The following is a 24,845-nucleotide window of genomic DNA, read 5'->3' as shown; positions in this document are numbered from 1 at the left end:
AAAGGTAGGGGCTGCCCCCCGGTTAGGTGAGGAGACAGTCCTAGTAGAGGGACTTTCCCTTCCTGCAGGCGTAAGTTATAAACGCTTCGGGTCCTCGGATGAGGACTCGGAGAGGAAAATTAAAAAGAAGTGAGTTGTTACTACTATCTATAACTCTGAAGGATGGCTTCCCAGCCCATAAGATTTGCCACCATTAATGTGGCATCTATCCTTTCCGAGCGTGCTCGTTACATGGCCTATGATTTTTTCAACACGATTGAGGTTGATTTTTTGTTTTTGCAAGAGACCAGATTGAGTCAGCTTGCTGACGTACATAAAGCAAAGAGAGAGTGGAGGCGGGGGCCCTCCTACTGGTCTCTTGCGGCCGAGCCGTACGGTGGGCTGGCGGTACTTTTTACCGGCATGATAACCATTCAGCGAGTTATCGAGCTTGAGGTAGGTAGGTGCATGGTGTTGGATGTCAACCTGAGGGGGCACGACCTGAGGCTGATCAATGTTTACGGCCCACAAACAAAGTGGGATCGGAAGTGCCTCTTCAGGGCGATAAAGCCGTACCTTTTTTCGGCCCGACAGATAGTCTTTGGAGGTGATTTCAACACCATTACTAGGACAAAAGACAGGGGAGGTTCAAAGACTACGTTGGGCTATGACTCCATTTTTCTAAATAGTATGGTTAGACAGGCTGGTCTGGTGGATGTTCACGTTCGCCATTCTCCGGACCACACGGGTTTCACTTACTTCAGAGGTAGCTGCAGGTCTAGGATAGATAGGGTTTTTGTTAAGGAAAGCTCGAAAACCTCGGCTCCAGAGCTGAGGCCGGTAGAGTTTTCCGATCACGTTTACCTATCTATGTCCTTGAATGCTTCGGAGTCCCTTCGGAAGGGTAGGGGTCTGTGGCGCCTGAACTCTAGGCTCCTAGAAGAGGAGGTGATAAGACAGTCTTTTAGGGACTTTTTTGAAACCCAGGAAACGCTTTTGGAGGCGGGTTGGGGTAGGTCTGAATGGTGGGAGATACTGAAGAAGAGGACCCGGAACTTTTTCCAGGGCCTCGTAGCCAGAAACAATTGTTTAAAAGAGAACACCTACGTGGCACTGAGGAGAAAACTTGGATTCCTGATCTCTGGACAGGGAGACAATGGGGAGATCTCCCGGGTGAAGGCTCGGATGAGGGAGATACAGTATGACCGGTATGCTTCCTTGATTCTGGAGAGGGATTACGGGAAGTACCATTCGCCCGACCCTTTTCAGAGTTGTAGGAACTCGGTAGATGCTAAGGAGGTGAGAGGCTTGCGCGACGCTGGGGGTGTCCTGAGGGAGGAGAGGGAGGGCATTCTCGGCGTTGTGCAGTCTTTCTACTCCGATCTCTTGTCCGAGAAGCCACTTGACAAAGAAAGGAGGGACCAGTTTTTAAGGGAAACCCCTGGCCTTGAGGATTTTAGCGGCTCGCTTGAGTCTTTGGGGGATGAGATAACGGTGGACGAAGTCAGGATGGCAATTGATGGGCTATCTGTCAAGAAAGCCCCAGGCCCGGATGGTCTAACCTCCGAATTTTATAAGACCTTTGGGGACATCCTGGCTCCGCGCCTTGTGGAGGTCTTTAATGAGAGCCTGGGCAGAGGTTTACTACCTCCCTCCATGAGGGTCTCTGCTCTTATCTTGTTGTCCAAAGGGAAGGATCAGTCGTGTGTTGAGAACTGGCGCCCCATAGCTCTTCTCAACACCGACAGAAAGATTCTGGCGAAGGTGCTGTTCTGTAGAGTGATGCAGGTTTCCGGTCGGTTGCTCTCTCCCTTTCAGCATTGTACTGTGAAGGGTCGAAACACTTTCAGTGCTGTCCTGGCGGTGCGGGAGGCTTTCGAGCGGTGCCGTGCTGGGGAAGAGGGAAGGTACCTTTTGGCATTAGATCAGTCGAAGGCTTTTGACAGGGTAAATCACGAGTACCTTTGGGCTCTGCTTCTGAGGTATGGTCTTCCAGTCCGGGTGGTGAATTGGCTACGCACTATTTACAAGCAGGCCGAGAGCTTTCCTCTTGTGAATGGTTGGGTGGGTCCGTCCTTCGGGGTCAGCTCTGGAGTAAGACAGGGTTGTCCCCTGAGCCCCCTTCTGTATGTGTTTGCCATAGATCCCTTCGTCAGAAGGGTTGGTGGCAGCTCGTTGGGAGGGGTGCTTTTGGGTCCGGAGTGTCCCTTGAGGGTCGTGGCCTACGCCGACGACGTTACTGTTGTTTTGTCGAGTTCTGCAGAAGCTGAGGAGGTAACGACTCTGGTCTGTGGGTATTCCGAAGCCAGTGGCTCGTTGGTAAACCAGGAAAAGAGTAAAGTTTTCTGGATGGGGAAGGAGGGCTGTGAATTCAGTCTCCCAGACAGTCTTCCCCGGGCTAGTGACAAGATTAAAATCTTAGGGATCCAATTCGGTCATGGCGATTATGCCAAACAAAATTGGGTATCAAGGCTGGAAGAAGCTTCCCGGAAGGTAGAGAGCTGGAAGAGGTGGAAACACTCTCTCCGGGAAAGGGTGGACCTGATCAAGACCTTCCTGATCCCGGTATTCCTGTACATCAGCTACGTGTGTCTGTTGCCGGAGTCTTTATGGTCTAGGGTTTATGCAGTTTTCTTCCAGTTGCTCTGGGGGAATAGGCTGAACCTGGTCAAGCGGGCTGTGACCTACCGTCTGAGGAAGGATGGGGGCCTGGGTATGATTAACCCAGTGCTTTTCTTTATGTCAACTTTCCTAAAGTTGCACCTGAGCAGTCTCCTAGTTGAGACCCCTCCTCAGTGGGTGGGAGGCTTCAGGGTGTGGGTGGATCCCTTTCTCAGTTCATGGTATGGTGGAGGCACGGTTAAGAGTTTCCGGGTCAGGCATGGGTATCTCCCGACCTACGTTGTCCTGGGTTTGAAAATGACAAGACGTTGGGGCTTAGGGGCGGGGGAAGTCGGGAGCTCTTCTAGAAGGGAGTTGGAGAAGAGAGTCCTGCACTCCCACTTCTGGGTCCCGTTGTCACTGAGAGACTGCCCAGGTGATGTGAGTTCGGTGGGGCTTTCCCTGATAAACTCGGGGAGAATCCCGCTGAAGCTTTGGGACATTGCCTGGCTCTCCTTCCAAGGGAGACTTTATGTGAGAGGGAACCTCAAGTATAGGAATGCCGATGATCGCGGCTGCCCGCGGGAGGAATGTCTAGGGGTGGAGGAGACTATGGACCATTTTTTGCTTGGGTGTCCCTTCAACGTAGAGATTTACAAGAGAGTCTCTGGGTCGCTGGGGATCCCCTGCCTTTCGGGGCTTAGTTACCCTGAATGGGTCTACGGGGCATTCAAGGCGAGGTGGAGGGCTTTTGATTTGTGCACTCTTTTTCTAGTCAGTTTAGTGATTAGATATTTCACGTGGAATGCACGGTGCCAGGTGTCCATTCGGCAGAAAGTCCTTCCCTGTGAAGTGGTGGTGGGAGATATTCTCCACGAGGTATGGAAATTGAGGGGTATGGAGGGCAGCCGGATGCCCAATGCCAACTGGCTCAGACTGTGGAGGGGTCTGAGACCTCCGTAGGGGGTCAAAGTCTGGTGTCCCTCCTCGCTATGTGGCTTCTTCTTGCTATCCCTTGCACCCCAATAGATTTTGATATTTGAGTGAATATTTTTCAAGTATGGCTTACATGCACCTACAACTTGCTTCTTGAGGTAAAGGGGTAGGTGTGTTTTGCTTGTTAGTTTGTTTAGAATGGGTTTGAGGTGGCACCTTCTTGATTTTATGCGATTTTACCCTTAACATATTTATATGATTGGTTCTTTTTGGTTTATTGACTTTGTGGCGTTCAGCCATACCTCTTAAGTTGGTTTTAAGTTTGAGTCGGTGCCACCATATGGAATGTTTTCATGTATTTGTTGCAAGACTTAAATAAAAAATATTTCCAACGCATTATCTGTAACAAGCACCATGTGCAGGAAGCGAACGACTGATATCGGAGGCTGTGACGAGGAAGGTTCTGCCGACATCTGATATCTGAAGCTGACATCTGACTCGCGGAGACCATTGCGTCTCAGAGAATAGCCAGGGCTATTTTACTCTCGTCTGATGAAGACAGGGCAGGCTGGGATTTGTAGAATAATATTTATTAAGCTTTCACAAGGTGCGCATGATTAATTTAGATATATATAAAAAATACATTTTTTCTACTCCTGCTTAATGACAGAAGGCACACGGAGGTGGGGAGGAGTTCCAAGCACCGGGTCTCCACCACCTCCGATATATAATACGTTACAGTGATATTACATATTTATACACTGGCAGAGCTATATAGAGGTGTGGCAGCAAGGTATGAGGGGTAATTAATACAGTACACTGCCCTAGGCACATAGCAAAGCACCAGGGATTTAACAGGCAACAACAGTGCAGTGCACCTGTTCCTCGGGGGCGGTACCAACTGAGCAGCGTGATAGTTTGATGTTTAGTAAACATGGCCAGCTCCAACTATAAGAAAATATTTCATGCCCTTTGTAACATAAAACTCCATCCCTTCCGCTGTTCTTTATTACAGCTCAAAAATGAAACCATACCACAAGCATTCACTACTGTTCCCAGTCTGGAACAATCATTCTTCACCACCTTGAAATATATCACTTATGGCTCCAAACTTCAGAAGCCGAGAATGATCATCGTTTAGTATACTGAAATATCAAGACATGGATCCACCAAATTATGGTACAGCCCCATTCTCACCAATCCTAACCTCTTTGAAATGTCAAGGACCCATCCCTCTAAAACAGCGGTGGGCAAAGGGCAATATTTTGCCCTTTGCCCAGTAGAGGCCTCTCAGAAATGTAATCAAAGATCCAGCATGAAATGTTCACAAAGTCCAAGCAGTAGGTTACCGATAGCGGATTACTAATACCTTCAGCATCCAGTCACAGAATAACCTGCTACATAGACGTCATAATCGCACTACGCTCACTAGACTAAAGAGTGGACATATTCAGGAGGGTCACGGGTTTTAAAAGATAAATGTGACCCATGACCCCATTTTCTGAACGTCCTTAGTCTAGAACCACCATTTCTTAGAATGCAATCTCATAAATACTGGTTTTATATAACACTGCTCAGTAACCACAGCCTGGTGGGAAGTGGACATTGGATACAGATTGGTCATGGCTTGTGTGGAATATTCATTATATGGCTCCGTGCCACCATCTCGCTCTGGTACAGAATAATGGACCCCAGTTTTCCCAGAAGGCACTTGGTGTTTGATGTTGGCTTAGAGCTAGAGCAATGGATAATACTGGGATCACATTGCTCTGGATTGTGTCCGCTTTTGGCTGATGTAGCTGTGAGATGGTTTCTCTCTGCGCATTTGGGCAGCAATTGTGGTTGTGTAGCGTAGTTGGGATGGGATGATGTAAAGCCAAGGTCATCATTTCTCCTGCATCTTCTCCAGAATAGGGACAATCATGTCAAACTTGGGTCTTTTGGCAGGATCCTCGTTCATACAGATCTTCATGAGCTTGCAGATATGTGGAGAGATCCCGGGAGGAATTGTGGGGCGCAGACCTTCAAGGGACACCTAGAACACACCCCAAAATGTAGTTCAGTAGAGTTTCTTCTTCCCACAACATCCAGCAAAACTCTGTCCAAATATAATGATCTTATGAAAAGGCTCTGTGGACTATATCCAACATAAAATGAGATATGACCTACCTTCATGCCAATCTCCATGTTCGAAAGGTCGGCAAAAGGAACCTCTCGAGTGACCAGCTCCCACAGCAGAACAGCGAAGCTCCACATGTCTGCAGAGCGACGGTTAATGTCCTCAGGACGTTTCTGCAGAGCTGGAAGAGACAACTGATCAATCAGCTACGTATCATGAGTTTATCAGCTACTTCATTAGCTGCCTACCCCTAGTACAAAGTCCACCACATTCTAAACTCTCTTTTTGGGGTCTCAAGCATACCCATGGAGCAGATGAGCAGATTTGTACAGGGAAGTGGACAGATTTGGGGAAAATGGCAGCGTATGCGGATTTTGCACTGGGATAGAAAAATGACATTTTGCTTTGCGGGACAAGTTGAGCTGGCGCATTTGGGAGGCATTCCCAGATTTACAGTTAGGGACCGTCAGACACGAATTCTCTGGTTGCGCATATGTACTGGTAAAGCCCAATCCCGTCCTAGACCCATTCTGCACATTCCAAGCAATATATTTAAATTATCTAAACACACAAAAGTTTCACATGCAGTAAAGTCCTGACGTCCCCTTACTCCCATGATTCTTTTAAGATATAAATGAAACAAACCAAGCAGTGTGTTCAGAGAAAAATTGTGAGATTTTTATACTGTTTCCATCCAGCGCATTTTGCAAAGTTTCCATCAATCCAAAAAATTAGGAGTACCCACCTTTTACAAAGGGTTTCCAAAGACCAGGAAGTTCCCTGAAATGCGCTTGGACAGTGGTATATAGGGGCCGAAAGGAAGTTAGTAGAGGAAAAGGATAGTAAAGAGACAGGAGGAGAGTGTTATATTGGGGAAGACAGGAAGTTAGTGGAGGACAGGTTAGTATAGAGGTATACAGGGGTAGTCAGCAAGTTATCAGAGGAAGGAGATAGTAAAGGGGGGATAGGACGATGGAGTCAGAGTGGAGATCTGGAGAGAATAAGAAACAGAAATGTACAGTGCAGTGTGAGAGTCGAAAGAAGAACCATTTACCTTCTGGTGCAATCCACGCAGGACAGTACATACGGCCCGGACACTGGAAGGACAGTTTAACATCTGCCATACTGATACGAGCGGTCATATCTTCATCAATCTGTATAGTGGAGAACAGATAGGATACTGAAAAGATCAGCAAGATGCAGGTATCACCACTGATAAAAAGAAGTATGGAACAACGCTGGTTCACACGGAAGGGGACCACGAAAAATAAAGCTGAGTGGATTCTGTAACAGGTAACAAGGGACCCCAAATTAGGACGGATAAAGTGGTCACTGTGACATTTGACAAGACGATGGATATAGAGCGAATAGTAACTGAGGACTATGAACTATCACAATGGAAGAAATATGGGCACCACTTAACCTATAGACTCACCATAACACTGCGGCTGTTCAAGTAATGGCGAGGAATGAGAGGTTCCAATGTGTGAAGAAACGCCATGCCACGGGCAATGTCAAGGGCAAACTTCACTGCTTGACACTGATCCACCACCAGATCTGTGAAGACATGGTTGGCTTGTGAGAAACACTGAAAACAGACTAGAGAGGCTCAGAACACAATAGAGGGGACATTACTACTATACCATCCCCGCAAAAAACTTACTAATGCTTCCTGACATGACTCATCACCCAAACTCTCATTTCCACCACAAATTACTAATCCATCCCAAAAGTTATCACAGCTTCTTAACAGGACTCATTATACCCAATCACAAGACACCAAATACTTCTTGGTTTCACCCCCACGAGTTCCTGGTCTCACTTCTGCTCCGCACAATCCCCTATGGCTCCCCGGTGTCACTTCTTCTCCCAACCCCCCACAGCTTCCTGGCATCACTTTTTCTCACAACCAATGGCTTCATGATGCCATTTCATCTCCCAACCACCAGCTGCTTCCAAGTGTTACACCCCACCCCCCCCTCCCTAGCGTTATCCCTTCTCCTAATCCCCCCACTGCTTCACCAGCATGACTTCTTCTTCCCCATTACTCACTAGTTCCTGGCGTCACTTTTCCACTGTATTCCCTTCCCCAAACCCTCCAATGCTTCCCGGGATCACTTCTCCCCTCCACTATTTACTGACATTTATGACTGTTCTTCATTAATTCAAGTCCTCATGGTTAAAGTATCAGTGTTAGTTACTGCTGTGTATCCAAAGATACTCACTGGTCCCCTCATGCAGAACATTGTATAGTGATCCGTAGGGCATCCAGTGTGTGATGAGCACAGGATGGGGTGCAGGGGGTGACTGACAGGCCCCCAAAACTGGGAGAACATTTGGATGAGAAAATATCCTGCACAGGACGATATTAGACCAAGACAAAAGTGAGCAAAAAGGATGAAGGGAATAATACAAAGTGATAACATCAATGCTCAGTGGGGGTCACGTCTCTGGGCAGTATCAATGCTCAGTTGGGGGGGGTCACGTCTCTGGGCAGTATCAATACTCAGTGGGGGGTCACGTCTCTGGGCAGTATCAATACTCAGTGGGGGGGGGTCACGTCTCTGGGCAGTATCAATACTCAGTGGGGGGGGTCACGTCTCTGGGCAGTATCAATACTCAGTGGGGGGGTCACATCTCTGGGCAGTATCAATGCTCAGTGGGGGTCACGTGTCGGGATAGTATTAATGCTCAATGTGGGTTACGTGTCCTAAAGAAGTTTTGGATTCACCTCAGTTTCGGATACTCTTCATTGAAATCTCTGCTTTTCCTTGTACTCCAATCTCTTATTTTGAGGACTTTGATGATAATGTCGTTCCCCTGCCAGCGCCCCTTCCACAGCTATGAAGAGAAGAGTGTTGATATTACAGGTATGTGTTATTACATACCCAGATATGGAGCGTCATCTGTACTTACCTCTCCAGAATGGTTGTCGTGGAGCTTGTGGCTGAGGGTTAACTGCTTGTAGTCAATGCCGGCCTGTTTATTCAGAGTACCGTTGCCTGTGGGTAAAGGGAGATGTGAGAAGGGGGGAGAAGCTCTGGTAAGAGGGTTATAAGGTTAGAGGTGGGTGAGGAGTCAGGCAGTGAACAGTAAGGGGTATACAGAGGGTTGAGCAAAGATAAATTTAGGAAGGGTTAGTGTGGTACAAGATGGGGCGAGTCAGCCTGGTACGGGATGGAGGGGGCACGGGTAGTCAAGCCTGGTATATAATGGGGAGGGAGGGGGGGGGGGGGGTCAACCTAGTACGGGATGAGGGGTGCACGGGTAGTCAAGCCTGGTATATGATGGGGAGGAGGGGGGGGGGGGGGGAAGTCAACCTGGTACGGGATAGGGGGAAGGGGGGGGGATTTAGCGAGGTAGATAATAGGGTAAGTTAGTCCTCACGTGGTCTGGTTCTTGTTGTTCCTTTCCAGAAAGTATCTTTGTAAGGGATCCTGCTCATACTTTGACCCATTTTCTCAGCCCGGTCTATAGGGAACAATTTATGTGTCTCATATCACATATGATGAATACATGTAATAAAAAGAACAAACTGCCCCAGCAACCACGTTATATTACACACACACCACACCCTTCCGCCTTTAAACACGCACTCATGACTCCCATTGTCAAGAAACCATCTCTCGCCCCTTCCTCTCTGCAGCTACAGCCCCATATCCCTACTCACATTCCTTTCCAAACCTGAGTAGTTTCACGATCCAATCTCTCCCTGGCCCTTTAAAATTGGGCATCTGCCTTCTTCACTTCACCAAGACTGCCCTTAGCAAGGAGACTAATGATCTACTCTTGGCCAACTTAAAGGGCCACTTCTCCTTGCCCTTACCTTGACCTCTCTGCTGCTTTCAACACAGTTGACCATTCTCTCTTGACACCCTTCACTCCCATAGTCTTCACAGCACCATTCTTTCCCGATTTACCGTCTACCTCTGTCCTTCGGTGTCTAATCCTCTGGTGCTTGCTCCCCTCCTCTCCCTCTATCTGTTGGGGACCTCCATGGCTCTGTTCTTAGCAGATTACTTTTTTCTCTACAAAGTTGTCTTGGTCAACTCATCCGCTCCTTTGAACTCCAATATCACCTCTATGCACAAGACGCTCTAATCTACGTTTCCTCACCTGACCCCTTTCCTCTTCTGCATGTCTGACTGCCTCTCTGCCATCTCCACTTGGATGACAACAAGCTCAACATATCCAAACCTAAGCTTATTGTCTCTCCACCACCCAGTATCACATCTCCTACTTCTGTCCACCTTAAGGTCGATGGTATCACCCTCTCCCCTATCCCTATGCACACTGCCTGGGGAAAGTCATCATTGACTCTGCCCTCAACTTCACTTCCCACATCCAGCTCCTTGCCCAATCCTGTCGCCTTCACCTTCACAATACTGCCCAGATTCGTCCTTTCCTCTCCCTGGATGCCACCAAGAACATTGTCCACGTTCTTGTCATCTCCCACCTTGATTATTGCAATCTCCTCCTCTCTGGCCTGTTGATGACCTTTGATCTCCTCCTCTCCTTTCACCATCTCACACTCCCACCATCAGAACATCGCTCATGACGCTTCCCTCCATTGGTGCTAACTGGCCCACCTGACCTGACTTGTCCCCAACCGTCAAGCACTCCCTCAAAACTCACCTTTTCACACTTTCCTACCCCACCCCATTCTAAGACAACTCCCTCCACCCCTATGTCTCTGTCTGCTACCCCGCCCCTCTAGAATGTTTACTCTCACAAGTCTGGCCCTCTCTATCTCCTCTTTGTTCTAGCTGTGTCTTACGTAGTTGCTTTCTCTATTGCCTCTTGTATTGTTTTTTTCTGATGCTATTGTTTCTCTTGCCCATTACTTATTTGTATACAGTTTTGTGTATATTTTGAGAACAGCACATTGCTGCAGATTCTGCACATTGCGCCTCATAAATAATAATATTACACACATTACAGTATAAGCCACCATAGTGTTTCTCTGGCACATACCCCGCAGAAGCTCTCGGAGGTGGGGTTTCCCTTTATCGAGCGGGGTCTCTCCATATTTGTTAGAGATATAGATCAGTGCAGAGTTATTTACCAAGTCCTAGGGGGGGGAATAAAGATCCCATCACACGGTATTCATATACATTATCAATATATAATGTACTATTAGACATGTACAGAGTCTGCATATAACATTACAATCCTGCAGAACTTCACATGGGTTTAAATACACCCCAGGGACCCCTCCAACAACAAGCTGTACTCTCATCAATCTAATCTTATTGCATACTGCCCATACAGGAGGGGTCAGTCTTCACCTCGGCGACTTCGTCTTGTCCCCAGAAACAGGCATAGTGCAGAGGAGAGTTCCCATGTTCATTCACCGCATTGACATCCGCCTTGTACTGAATGAGCTGTGAGAGAGAGCGGAGGATTATATCCGAGCATGTAATCACTCAGTGTCCTACAGGTGGCGCTAGTGATTTAGACAGCGATAGGGACACCTACAGGCTGTGAAAGGATATTACAACTGTACCAACATTCCACAGCAACCAATCAGCACACAGCTTTTGTCTAGGGAATATTATGTAATGAGAGGAAGCGTGCGATTCATTGCGGTGGTTATTTGCAAAGTTTACACCTATATGCAATATTAGTAAATTAATCCTTTTGTCAATAGACAATATGAGAAAAACAAGCAGTAATCAAAATATTAAAATGTTGCTCCAGGAGTCGGGCATATCAAGGAAAATCCATCGTAACTTAATAGGGATAAGCGAGGGAAAACTCCAAATCATCAGCCTCAATATTGCCGTCCACAGACATAGGACCCCAGCCGCCCCCTCTGAATCACAGACACGTAGTATATACACTGTACTAGAAAACTGCTAGAGAGAGGAGTTGTAGCCTGCAACACACACTCCCCTATCCCAAATACACTGGTGAGCGTTCTGCGGACAGGCCGTGTGGTCAACTTCAGTGTCACATGACTCACCTTCTGAACGATGTCCCGATGACCATGGCTAGAAGCCAGGTGCAGTGGGGTGTCATCACCCCGGTTCATAACATTGATTCGTGCTCCCCTCATTATCAACATGTCAACGATGTTACTGCGGCCTTCGCGACAAGCCCAGTGCAGAGGACTAAACCCATGGTCATCACTGGAACACAGAGGGACAGAGTGATACAGGGGGGGTGGAGGCATGGTCATCATTGGACTACAGGGGCAGATTGATATATGGGGTGGAGGCATGGTCATCACTGGTACACAGAGAGACAGAGTGATACATGGGGTGGAGGCATGGTCATCACTGGAACACACAGGGTCAGAGTGATACATGGGGTGGGGGCATGGTCATCACTGGGACACAGGAGGGATAGAGTGATACATGGGCTGGAGGCATGGTCATCACTGGAACACAGAGGGACAGAGTGATACATGGGCTGGAGGCATGGTCATCACTGGAACACAGGAGGGATAGAGTGATACATGGGCTGGAGGCATGGTCATCACTGGAACACAGGAGGGACAGAGTGATACATGGGGTGGAGGCATGGTAATCACTGGAATACAGAGGGACAGAGTGATACATGGGGTGGAGGCATGGTCATCACTGGAACACACAGGGTCAGAGTGATACATGGGGTGGGGGCATGGTCATCACTGGAACACAGAGGGACAGAGTGATACATAGGGTGGAGGCATGGTCATCACTGGAATACAGATGGACAGAGTGATACATGGGCTGGAGGCATGGTCATCACTGGAACACAGGAGGGATAGAGTGATACATGGGCTGGAGGCATGGTCATCACTGGAACACAGGAGGGATAGAGTGATACATGGGGTGGAGGCATGGTCATCACTGGAATACAGAGGGACAGAGTGATACATGGGGTGGAGGCATGGTCATCACTGGAACACAGGAGGGATAGAGTGATACATGGGGTGGAGGCATGGTCATCACTGGAATACAGAGGGACAGAGTGATACAGGGGGTGGAGGTATGGTCAGCACTGGAATACAGAGGGACAGAGTGATACATAGGGTGGAGGCATGGTCATCTCTAGAACACAGAGGGACAGAGTGATACAGGGGGTGGAGGCATGGTCATCACTGGAACACAGAGGGACAGAGTGATACATGGGGTGGGGTAGAGGCACGGTCATCACTGGAACACAGAGGGACAGAGTGATACATGGGGTGGAGGCATGGTCAGCACTGGAACACAGAGGGACAGAGTGATACATGGGGTGGAGGCATGGTCATCACTGGAATACAGAGGGACAGAGTGATACAGGGGGTGGAGGCATGGTAATCACTGGAACACAGAGGGACAGAGTGATACAGGGGGTGGAGGCATGGTCATCACTGGAATACAGAGGGACAGAGTGATACAGGGGGTGGAGGCATGGTCATCACTGGAACACAGAGGGACAGAGTGATACAGGGGGTGGAGGCATGGTAATCACTGGAACACAGAGGGACAGAGTGATACAGGGGGTGGAGGCATGGTCATCACTAGAATACAGAGGGACAGAGTGATACAGGGGGGTGGAGGCATGGTCATCACTGGAATACAGAGGGACAGAGTGATACATGGGGTGGAGGCATGGTCATCACTGGGACACAGGGACAGAGTGATACATGGGGTGGGGTAGAGGCACGGTCATCACTGGAACACAGAGGGACAGAGTGATACATGGGGTGGGGTAGAGGCACGGTCATCACTGGAACACAGAGGGACAGAGTGATACATGGGGTGGAGGCATGGTCATCACTGGGACACAGGGACAGAGTGATACAGGGGGTGGAGGCATGGTCATCACTGGAATACAGAGGAACAGAGTGATACAGGGGGTGGAGGCATGGTCATCACTGGAACACAGGGACAGAGTGATACAGGGGGTGGGGGCATGGTCATCACTAGAATACAGAGGGACAGAGTGATACATGGGCTGGAGGCATGGTCATCACTGGAACACAGGAGGGACAGAGTGATACATGGGGTGGAGACATGGTCATCACTGGAATACAGAGGGACAGAGTGATACATGGGGTGGAGGCATGGTCATCACTGGAACACACAGGGTCAGAGTGATACATGGGGTGGGGGCATGGTCATCACTGGAACACAGAGGGACAGAGTGATACATAGGGTGGAGGCATGGTCATTACTGGAATACAGAGGGACAGAGTGATACATGGGCTGGAGGCATGGTCATCACTGGAACACAGGAGGGATAGAGTGATACATGGGCTGGAGGCATGGTCATCACTGGAACACAGGAGGGATAGAGTGATACATGGGGTGGAGGCATGGTCATCACTGGAATACAGAGGGACAGAGTGATACATGGGCTGGAGGCATGGTCATCACTGGAATAAAGAGGGACAGAGTGATACATGGGGTAGAGGCATGGTCATCACTGGAACACAGGAGGGATAGAGTGATACATGGGGTGGAGGCATGGTCATCACTGGAATACAGAGGGACAGAGTGATACAGGGGGTGGAGGTATGGTCAGCACTGGAATACAGAGGGACAGAGTGATACATAGGGTGGAGGCATGGTCATCTCTAGAACACAGAGGGACAGAGTGATACAGGGGGTGGAGGCATGGTCATCACTGGAACACAGAGGGACAGAGTGATACATGGGGTGGGGTAGAGGCACGGTCATCACTGGAACACAGAGGGACAGAGTGATACATGGGGTGGAGGCATGGTCAGCACTGGAACACAGAGGGACAGAGTGATACATGGGGTGGAGGCATGGTCATCACTGGAATACAGAGGGACAGAGTGATACAGGGGGTGGAGGCATGGTAATCACTGTAACACAGAGGGACAGAGTGATACAGGGGGTGGAGGCATGGTCATCACTGGAATACAGAGGGACAGAGTGATACAGGGGGTGGAGGCATGGTCATCACTGGAACACAGAGGGACAGAGTGATACAGGGGGTGGAGGCATGGTAATCACTGGAACACAGAGGGACAGAGTGATACAGGGGGTGGAGGCATGGTCATCACTAGAATACAGAGGGACAGAGTGATACAGGGGGGTGGAGGCATGGTCATCACTGGAATACAGAGGGACAGAGTGATACATGGGGTGGAGGCATGGTCATCACTGGGACACAGGGACAGAGTGATACATGGGGTGGGGTAGAGGCACGGTCATCACTGGAACACAGAGGGACAGAGTGATACATGGGGTGGGGTAGAGGCACGGTCATCACTGGAACACAGAGGGACAGAGTGATACATGGGGTGGAGGCATGGTCATCACTGGGACACAGGGACAGAGTGATACAGGGGGTGGAGGCATGGTCATCACTGGAATACAGAGGAACAGAGTGATACAGGGGGTGGAGGCATGGTCATCACTGGAACACAGGGACAGAGTGATACAGGGGGTGGGGGCATGGTCATCACTAGAATACAGAGGGACAGAGTGATACATGGGGTGGGGGCATGGTCATCACTAGAAAACAGAGGGACAGAGTGATACATGGGGTGGGGGCATGGTCATCACTGGAACACAGAGGGACAGAGTGATACATGGGGTGGGGTAGAGGCACAGTCATCACTGGAACACAGAGGGACAGAGTGATACATGGGGTGGGGTAGAGGCATGGTCATCACTAGAACACAGAGGGACAGAGTGATACATGGGGTGGAGGCATGGTCATCACTGGAATACAGAGGGACAGAGTGATACATGGGGTGGAGGCATGGTCATCACTAGAACACAGAGGGACAGAGTGATACAGGGGGTGGAGGCATGGTCATCACTGGGACACAGGGACAGAGTGATACATGGGGTGGGGGCATGGTCATCACTGGAACACAGGGACAGAGTGATACATGGGGTGGAGGCATGGTCATCACTGGAACACAGAGGAACAGAGTGATACATGGGGTGGAGGCATGGTCATCACTGGAATACAGAGGAACAGAGTGATACAGGGGGTGGAGGCATGGTCATCACTGGAACACAGAGGAACAGAGTGATACAGGGGGGTGGAGGCATGGTCATCACTGGGACACAGAGGAACAGAGTGATACAGGGGGTGGAGGCATGGTCATCACTGGAATACAGAGGGACAGAGTGATACAGGGGGGTGGAGGCATGGTCATCACTGGAATACACAGGAACAGAGTGATACATGGGCTGGAGGCATGGTCATCACTGGAACACAGAGGAACAGAGTGATACAGGGGGTGGAGGCATGGTCATCACTGGAATACAGAGGGACAGAGTGATACAGGGGGGTGGAGGCATGGTCATCACTGGAATACACAGGGACAGAGTGATACATGGGGTGGAGGCATGGTCATCACTGGAACACAGAGGGACAGAGTGATACATAGGGTGGAGGCATGGTCATCACTGGAATACACAGGGACAGAGTGATACATGGGCTGGAGGCATGGTCATCACTGGAACACAGGAGGGATAGAGTGATACATGGGCTGGAGGCATGGTCATCACTGGAACAGAGGAGGGATAGAGTGATACATGGGGTGGAGGCATGGTCATCACTGGAATACAGAGGGACAGAGTGATACATGGGCTGGAGGCATGGTCATCACTGGAATAAAGAGGGACAGAGTGATACATGGGGTAGAGGCATGGTCATCACTGGAACACAGGAGGGATAGAGTGATACATGGGGTGGAGGCATGGTCATCACTGGAATACAGAGGGACAGAGTGATACATGGGGTGGGGTAGAGGCATGGTCATCACTAGAACACAGAGGGACAGAGTGATACATGGGGTGGAGGCATGGTCATCACTGGAATACAGAGGGACAGAGTGATACATGGGGTGGAGGCATGGTCATCACTAGAACACAGAGGGACAGAGTGATACAGGGGGTGGAGGCATGGTCATCACTGGGACACAGGGACAGAGTGATACATGGGGTGGGGGCATGGTCATCACTGGAACACAGGGACAGAGTGATACATGGGGTGGAGGCATGGTCATCACTGGAACACAGAGGAACAGAGTGATACATGGGGTGGAGGCATGGTCATCACTGGAATACAGAGGAACAGAGTGATACAGGGGGTGGAGGCATGGTCATCACTGGGACACAGGGACAGAGTGATACATGGGGTGGAGGCATGGTCATCACTGGTATACAGAGGGACAGAGTGATACAGGGGGTGGAGGCATGGTCATCACTGGAACACAGAGGAACAGAGTGATACAGGGGGTGGAGGCATGGTCATCACTGGAATACAGAGGGACAGAGTGATACAGGGGGGTGGAGGCATGGTCATCACTGGAATACACAGGGACAGAGTGATACATGGGGTGGAGGCATGGTCATCACTGGAACACAGAGGGACAGAGTGATACATAGGGTGGAGGCATGGTCATCACTGGAATACACAGGGACAGAGTGATACATGGGGTGGAGGCATGGTCATCACTGGAACACAGAGGGACAGAGTGATACAGGGGGTGGAGGCATGGTCATCACTGGAACACAGGGACAGAGTGATACAGGGGGTGGAGGCATGGTCATCACTGGAATACACAGGGACAGAGTGATACATGGGGTGGCGGCATGGTCATCACTGGGACACAGGGACAGAGTGATACAGGGGGTGGAGGCATGGTCATCACTGGAACACAGAGAGACAGAGTGATACATGGGGTGGGGGCATGGTCATCACTGGAACACAGAGGGACAGAGTGATACATAGGGTGGAGGCATGGTCATCACTGGAATACACAGGGACAGAGTGATACATGGGGTGGAGGCATGGTCATCACTGGGACACAGGGACAGAGTGATACAGGGGGTGGAGGCATGGTCATCACTGGAACACAGAGAGACAGAGTGATACATGGGGTGGGGGCATGGTCATCACTGGAACACAGAGGGACAGAGTGATACATGGGCTGGAGGCATGGTCATCACTGGAACACAGGGACAGAGTGATACAGGGGGTGGGGGCATGGTCATCACTGGAACACAGGGACAGAGTGATACAGGGGGTGGGGGCATGGTCATCACTGGTACACAGAGGGACAGAGTGATACATGGGGTGGGGGCATGGTCATCACTGGAACACAGAGGAACAGAGTGATACATGGGCTGGAGGCATGGTCATCACTGGAACACAGGGACAGAGTGATACAGGGGGTGGGGGCATGGTCATCACTGGAACACAGGAGGGACAGAGTGATACAGGGGGTGGAGGCATGGTCATCACTGGAATACAGAGGGACAGAGTGATACATGGGGTGGAGGCATGGTCATCACTGGAATACAGAGGGATAGAGTGATACATGGGGTGGGGGCATGGTCATCACTGGAACACAGGGACAGAGTGATACATGGGGTGGAGCCATGGTCATCACTGGAACACAGGAGGGACAGAGTGATACATGGGGTGGAGGCATGGTCATCACTGGAACACAGAGGGACAGAGTGATACAGGGGGGTGGAGGCATGGTCATCACTGGGACACAGAGGGACAGAGTGATACATGGGGTGGAGCCATGGTCATCACTGGAACACAGGAGGGACAGAGTGATACATGGGGTGGAGGCATGGTCATCACTGGAACACAGAGGAACAGAGTGATACAGGGGGTGGAGGCATGGTCATCACTGGAACACAGAGGGACAGAGTGATACAGGGGGGTGGAGAGATGGTCATCACTGGAACACAGAGGGACAGAGTGATACAGGGGGGTGGAGGTATGGTCATCACTGGAATACAGAGGGACAGAGTGATACATGGGGTGGAGAGATGGTCATCACTGGAACACAGGGACAGAGTGATACAGGGGGTGGAGGCATGGTCATCACTGGAACACAGGGACAGAGTGATACATGGGGTGGAGGCATGGTCATCACTGGAATACAGAGGGACAGAGTGATACATGGGGTGGAGAGATGGTCATCACTGGAATACAGAGGGACAGAGTGATACATGGGGTGGAGAGATGGTCATCACTGGAACACAGGGACAGAGTGATACATGGGGTGGAGGCATGGTCATCACTGGGACACAGGGACAGAGTGATACATGGGGTGGAGAGATGGTCATCACTGGTACACAGAGGGACAGAGTGATACATGGGGTGGGGGCATGGTCATCACTGGAACACAGGGACAGAGTGATACAGGGGGTGGGGGCATGGTCATCACTGGAATACAGAGGAACAGAGTGATACAGGGGGTGGAGGCATGGTCATCACTGGAATACAGAGGGACAGAGTGATACATGGGGTGGGGGCATGGTCATCACTGGAACACAGGGACAGAGTGATACAGGGGGTGGGGGCATGGTCATCACTGGAACACAGGGACAGAGTGATACATGGGGTGGAGGCATGGTCATCACTGGAATACAGAGGGACAGAGTGATACATGGGGTGGGGGCATGGTCATCACTGGGACACAGGGACAGAGTGATACAGGGGGTGGGGGCATGGTCATCACTGGTACACAGGGACAGAGTGATACAGGGGGTGGGGGCATGGTCATCACTGGTACACAGGGACAGAGTGATACAGGGGGTGGGGGCATGGTCATCACTGGAATACAGAGGGACAGAGTGATACATGGGGTGGAGGCATGGTCATCACTGGAACACAGAGGAACAGAGTGATACATGGGCTGGAGGCATGGTCATCACTGGGACACAGGGACAGAGTGATACATGGGGTGGGGGCATGGTCATCACTAAATGTTGACAGAGGGGGTGGATGAATTGCAAGAAGGAACCACTCACCCCTGGTTCAAGTCATTCTCTGTATTATCCAGCCACAATCGAACAGCCACTGCATTCCCCTCCCGGCACTGTGTAAAAATGTCGTCCATGATGACCTGTGTACAGCTCCTGTGGAGATTATAAGTATTCAGTATTTCGAATGTGCTGTACACAGGCAACACATACACAGAATACATGACAAGAGGTGGGATGAAACTGGTGAATGGAAAGAGGAGGATGGTGGGTTATGTACCCTGTAAATGTGGAATATTTTATGGCAGTGTTTTGCTGCTCAAGTTAAAGGGGGTCTCCCTCCAAAAAATATTTTTTTCAAATTCCGAAATGAAAACAATAAATTCTCTGCGCTGGCTTTCTGCTGCGATCCCAATATCTGTCCTCCATCACAGACGGACCACGGCAGAAAGCCCATACATCAGGACATAATTACCAGTCATCACCAAGTCCTATAATGTGACAAATAACACATAACAGATTTATATTATTATAACTACAATATACACATCCCTGATTACTGACCAGGAAGTAAATCCACTGCTCTGTACGGGGTACAGTACAATGCAGCAAACAATATAGACAATTCTAACACCATACACACATATATCATATGTTATAACTGTGACCCGATAGCCTTACTTCACCACCTGGTCTGTTGGGGAAGAGGATGAAGGATGTTCTTCCTGCACATTCTATCTGGGTTTCTTCCTCACCGTCAGTAACCGACTGTTACTGACCACTCCTACTGGTGTCCCCTTCCCACCAGACACTCGCCGACTGTGAATGCCAACTGCACAATAGTTACATGAGGATTCAGCTGCCACCACTGGGCTTCTTCAACAGTGCGTAGAACTGCTTACTTCTGGGTAGCTGGTATAGCTGCTGCAGCACCTCTTTGCTGTGGGCTGGTTGGTACATCCTGACCACTTACTATGGAACAGGACTGCTGGGTACCGGGCAGAGCGATGGCACAGAGACGCTGGGTTCAACACAGGACAGCCGGGGAAAGGATTAGAGTAACTGGGAGGTATATTGTCGCACTAGTTTTGTGTGTGTGAGATCTGGATCTCAAAATCTCTTAAGACTCATCAGAATATTCCTTATATCTTTTACTTATAGGTATCAGAGTTGTATTTAATATTGAGGTGCAACCAGCCACAAAGAACAAAAAACTGGACTTATTGATGGTGCACTATATATGGTTCTACACACAACTAAGTAACTTATTTGTGTGTAGAGCCATATATAGTGCACCATCAATTAGTCCCGTCTTTTGTTCTTTTCTTCAGTTGAACGAGTTAGAGTGTAAGCTCTTATCTGTTGGTCACAGGATACAGCAGATAATAGTCACAGGTATAATCTTCAAGCAGTGATGTTTATTGCTCGAGTCCTGTCAAGGACTTATCCACACCAGTTTGTGGTACTGGTGATCATCCAGAAGTTACAGATGAAAATGATACATTACATAGTAAAACAGAGCTCCTTTTATACAGATTCTGACACACGTTGTCAGGGGGTAGACAAGCCCCCTGATCCAACCAGGCACCGAAACGTCTGATATCACATCAGATAATTTAACATCAGGATGTGATATTTCTTTAGACGCGTAGTTAACGCAATTTTATTTACAAAATTCACATCGATTTCCTAAAACTTGAAAACTTTCTGGTTGCATTATTCAGACAGGTTCTAAGATACAAGATGAGAACTACACATGAAAGGAAAGCAACGACCTCCTGCGGTGCACTTAGACTAAAAAGACATGTCGGTCACTCACATGAAAAGACTTGATTAGTCTTAATGAGGATTTCCTCAAACAAATGCCTATTACATCAGAAATCAATACCTCAGTAATCAGTACATTTCTAATAAACAGGTGTCAAAGGTCAGTACATTTGCAATGATATAAATTGGCGCACTACGCTAATAATTTAAATATATTTATGCAATAAGTTATTTATGTGATCCAGCCGCACATACCCTATATACAGTATTACGCCATAATATATATCAGCTGAATCTTCTTTTCATCTTACCTGATCAGCAACTTGCTTTGACCCAATTAAGGGCAATATGGTTTGAAACGCCATTCTGCCATTTTCTGACCATCCAGTCTGAACTACAGATACGCACTTAATTTTTTTTAAAGTGTGAGTATAAAGTTTATAAGTGTATTTTCTAATATACTTCCTGTGTTAAACATTACTACACTATTTGGTCTTTCCATCTCTTGTTCCGGAGACAAAGAGAAGATCATGTGTATTACAGCAACAGGAAGTATTACAGATGAGCTATTACTTTTCTCATATCTGGTACACACATATACTTTTGGTGTAATAAAGCTAATCAATCCCGTTTTATTGAAAATACTACACTATATTTGGTATAATTTCCTGTGTTTTTTCAGAAAGAAGTTGGGTCATTTCATACAGATGAGCCTTACTATTACTGTGACTGTATCACATAGAAATAACTTATTGTATACATTTTACTTAGTGCGCCAATGTTTATCATTGCAAATGTACTGAGTTTGAATTGGAAATGTACCGATGCCATGTTAGAGGAAATTTGCTTCTACGACCACCAATCCCATGCTAATTAAGCCTTTTTTTTTTTATCTGTGAGAGAGGAACATTTTTTTAGCCTGAATACACAGCAGGGGGTTGTTACTTTTTATCCTGTCTTGTTAAAAAGATAGAGGAACTACATGAATAATTCAACTAGCAAGTAATTTAGAAAATCACAGATTGATGTTAATTTTGTTAAATCCAAGATTATAGAATATATTACATACTGATGCTAAATATCTGATGTAATATCTCAGACTTTGTGGTGCCAGCTAGGAAGGGGGCTGAGATATCCCCTGCCAACATGTATGTCAGACACAGTATACAAGAGCTGTATTTTGTATTTTAACTGTATTATACCATTTGTATTTAAGTATAACTAGTAACTCCAACTAGTGTGCAATGGTCCTTATAAGGATCCCTTGAGCAAATAAAACATCACTGCTTGAAGATTCTGCCTGCGACTATTACCTGCTGTATCCTGTGACCAACAGCTAAGAGCTTACACCAGTGGTTCCCAAACTTTAACGTAAGTGGTTCTAGGCACTGTTGAAGAAGCCTAGTGGTAGCAGCTGAATCCTCATGTAACTATTGCGCAGTTGGCATTAGCAGTCGGCGAGTGTCTGGTGGTGACACCAGTAGGAGTAGTCAGTTACAGTCTGTTACTGACGATGAGAAAGAAACCCTGATAAACTGTTTAAGACATCCACAGTATATATAGTGTTATAACATGCTGTATATGGTATCACACCCTAAATGCAATATATACACAGCAATACACCCTATATACAGTATATATACAGTATCACATCCTATATTCAGTATATACACAGTAAGATACCCTATATGCAGTATATGTACAGTATTATACCCTATATACAGTATATGTACAGCATCACACCCTATATACAGTATCACACCCTATACACAGTATATACATAGTATCATACCCTATATACAGTATATACACAGTATCACACCCTATATACAGTATCACACCCTATATACAGTATATACATAGTGTCATACCCTATATACACACAGTATCACACCCTATATACACTATATACAGTATCATACCCTATATACACAATATGATACCCTATATGCAGTATATGTACAGTATCATACCCTATATACAGTATATGTACAGTATCACACCCTATATGCAGTATATGTACAGTATCATACTCTATATACAGTATCACACCCTATATACAGTATATATATAGTATCCCACCCTATATGCAGTATATACACAGTATCATACCCTATATGCAGTATCACACACTATATACAGTATATGAACAGCATCACACCCTATATACAGTATATACATAGTATCATACCCTATATGCAGAATCACACCCTATATACAGTATATGAACAGCATCACACCCTATATACAGTATATACATAGTATCATACCCTATATGCAGTATCACACCCTATATGCAGTACATGTACAGTATCACACCCTATATACACTATATACAGTATCATACCCTATATACAGTATATGTACAGTATAACACCCTATATACATAGTATCACACCCCATATACACAGTATCATACCCTATATGCAGTATATACTCAGTATTATACCCTATATACAGTATCACACCCTATACACTATATACCCTATATGCAGTATATACACAGTATCACATCCTATGTACAGTATATGTACAGTATCAGACCCCATATACACTATATATACACAACCAGACACAACTACAGTTACATCTACACACCTCAATGCGCGCTCCCGCCGCCCCTATTACGTGTGCGCTCCCGCAGACACGTCACATTCCGAAGCTGGGTGTCTCTATTGGGCGGTGACTGGAGTTCGCGGTCCAATAGCTGCTGCCAGTAGGCGGAGCTTAGCTACGCACAGCCAATGGGAGAGTAGAAGGATTGGGGCGAGGCACAGAAAGGATGAATGACAGGGCGGGCAAAGCCGAGTCCTCAGCCAATAGACGTTGAGTGAAGCTTTGTCCCCGCCCCCTACTTGAGCTGAGCTCATTGACCATATATAGGGAGGTGGAGAGAGACGGAGAGACCACGTGACTGCGGGGGCGTACGCTGTGTGTATTTCAGCAAGTGGGAAGTACCAAGTAACTGAGACTGGAGGGAGGGTAGAAGATACCATGTGACTGGACTTGGGTATATTATGTATTATATAACATCACTATGGTGTCCTCTATAGGACATTCTTCATCCACTGCGGTACAAATGTGTTCAACATAAAATGTATGAGATGTAGGAATAAAATGGAGCCTGGTGTAAGTTGTGATCATCCTTAGCCCTGAGCCCAGAAAACATTGGATTTAGGCTTCTACCTATTTATAATGCCCTCCTGGTCATGTGCCAGCTGTAGTCTGAATTGGGGGGATCCTGCTATTTTATTCAAAACTTTTATTTTTTTGTAAATAATTTACAAAAAAATAAAAGTTTTGAATAAACTTGGGCTTCCGATCTGGAACTGGAAGCCCAAGTCCGGGCCAGAAACAGAAACTCCTTATTGGAGAAGTCTGGATAAATCGATCCCTCAAACTTACTACATTTTTATATTATATATAAAACCCATCTACAGTATAATACCACTGTCAGTATAAGTATGGTAGCGGCTAAATCCCCTTCGGCTTAGGTACCTGGCACGTCAATATGACGTCACAGGGTCATGTGATCGCAGCGGTCACATGGTACAAAGTGTTAGGCGGGCTGCTAAAAGGCTATGTTATCCGTGCAGGAGCGCCATCATTTCTTTCGGATCTTGGTTGCATTCGTGTACAAAAAGTTAAGTAGAAGAGGTGCTAGTGTGTGTGTGAATGTGTGGTGGAAGCAGGGCTGGCACAGGGGCATGTGTGGTGGAAGCAGGGCTGGCACAGGGGCATGTGTGGTG

General features: G+C 47.9%; 1 protein-coding gene across 3 annotated transcripts; it reads right to left on the bottom strand.

Moving 5' to 3' along the window:
* Positions 1-4,090: 4,090 nt before the first annotated feature.
* Positions 4,091-23,786, bottom strand: ILK (integrin linked kinase). Of its 3 annotated transcripts, none has more exons than XM_075198474.1 (13): positions 23,695-23,786; positions 19,378-19,485; positions 11,601-11,766; positions 10,924-11,019; positions 10,610-10,706; positions 9,023-9,106; positions 8,552-8,637; positions 8,367-8,476; positions 7,861-7,988; positions 7,071-7,192; positions 6,690-6,789; positions 5,686-5,816; positions 4,091-5,551 (listed from the first exon to the last, which is right to left on the bottom strand). In XM_075198474.1, the coding sequence occupies exons 2-13, from the start codon at positions 19,464-19,466 to the stop codon at positions 5,402-5,404; spliced, it is 1,359 nt and encodes a 452-aa protein (XP_075054575.1). In that variant the 5' UTR covers positions 19,467-19,485; positions 23,695-23,786; the 3' UTR covers positions 4,091-5,401. The 3 variants fall into 3 exon arrangements, with proteins under 3 accessions (XP_075054575.1, XP_075054577.1, XP_075054576.1); XM_075198476.1 differs by lacking the exon at positions 23,695-23,786 and adding an exon at positions 22,410-22,542; XM_075198475.1 differs by lacking the exon at positions 23,695-23,786 and adding an exon at positions 20,011-20,597.
* Between the last annotated feature and the right edge of the window lie 1,059 nt (positions 23,787-24,845).

The sequence above is a fragment of the Mixophyes fleayi genome, chromosome 2 (assembly GCF_038048845.1).
Source record: "Mixophyes fleayi isolate aMixFle1 chromosome 2, aMixFle1.hap1, whole genome shotgun sequence".
NCBI lineage: Eukaryota > Metazoa > Chordata > Amphibia > Anura > Limnodynastidae > Mixophyes > Mixophyes fleayi.
This window is presented reverse-complemented; position numbering and strand designations above follow the sequence as displayed.

Coding starts and splice junctions, on each gene's coding strand:
- ILK (XM_075198474.1), bottom strand. CDS start 19,466: ATGGACGACATTTTTACACAGTGCCGGGAGGGGAATGCAGTGGCTGTT. Junction 8,638..9,022: donor AACAACAAGAACCAGACCAC/GTGAGGACTAAC, acceptor CTTTACCCACAG/GCAACGGTACTCTGAATAAA. Junction 8,477..8,551: donor ACGACAACCATTCTGGAGAG/GTAAGTACAGAT, acceptor TTCTCTTCATAG/CTGTGGAAGGGGCGCTGGCA.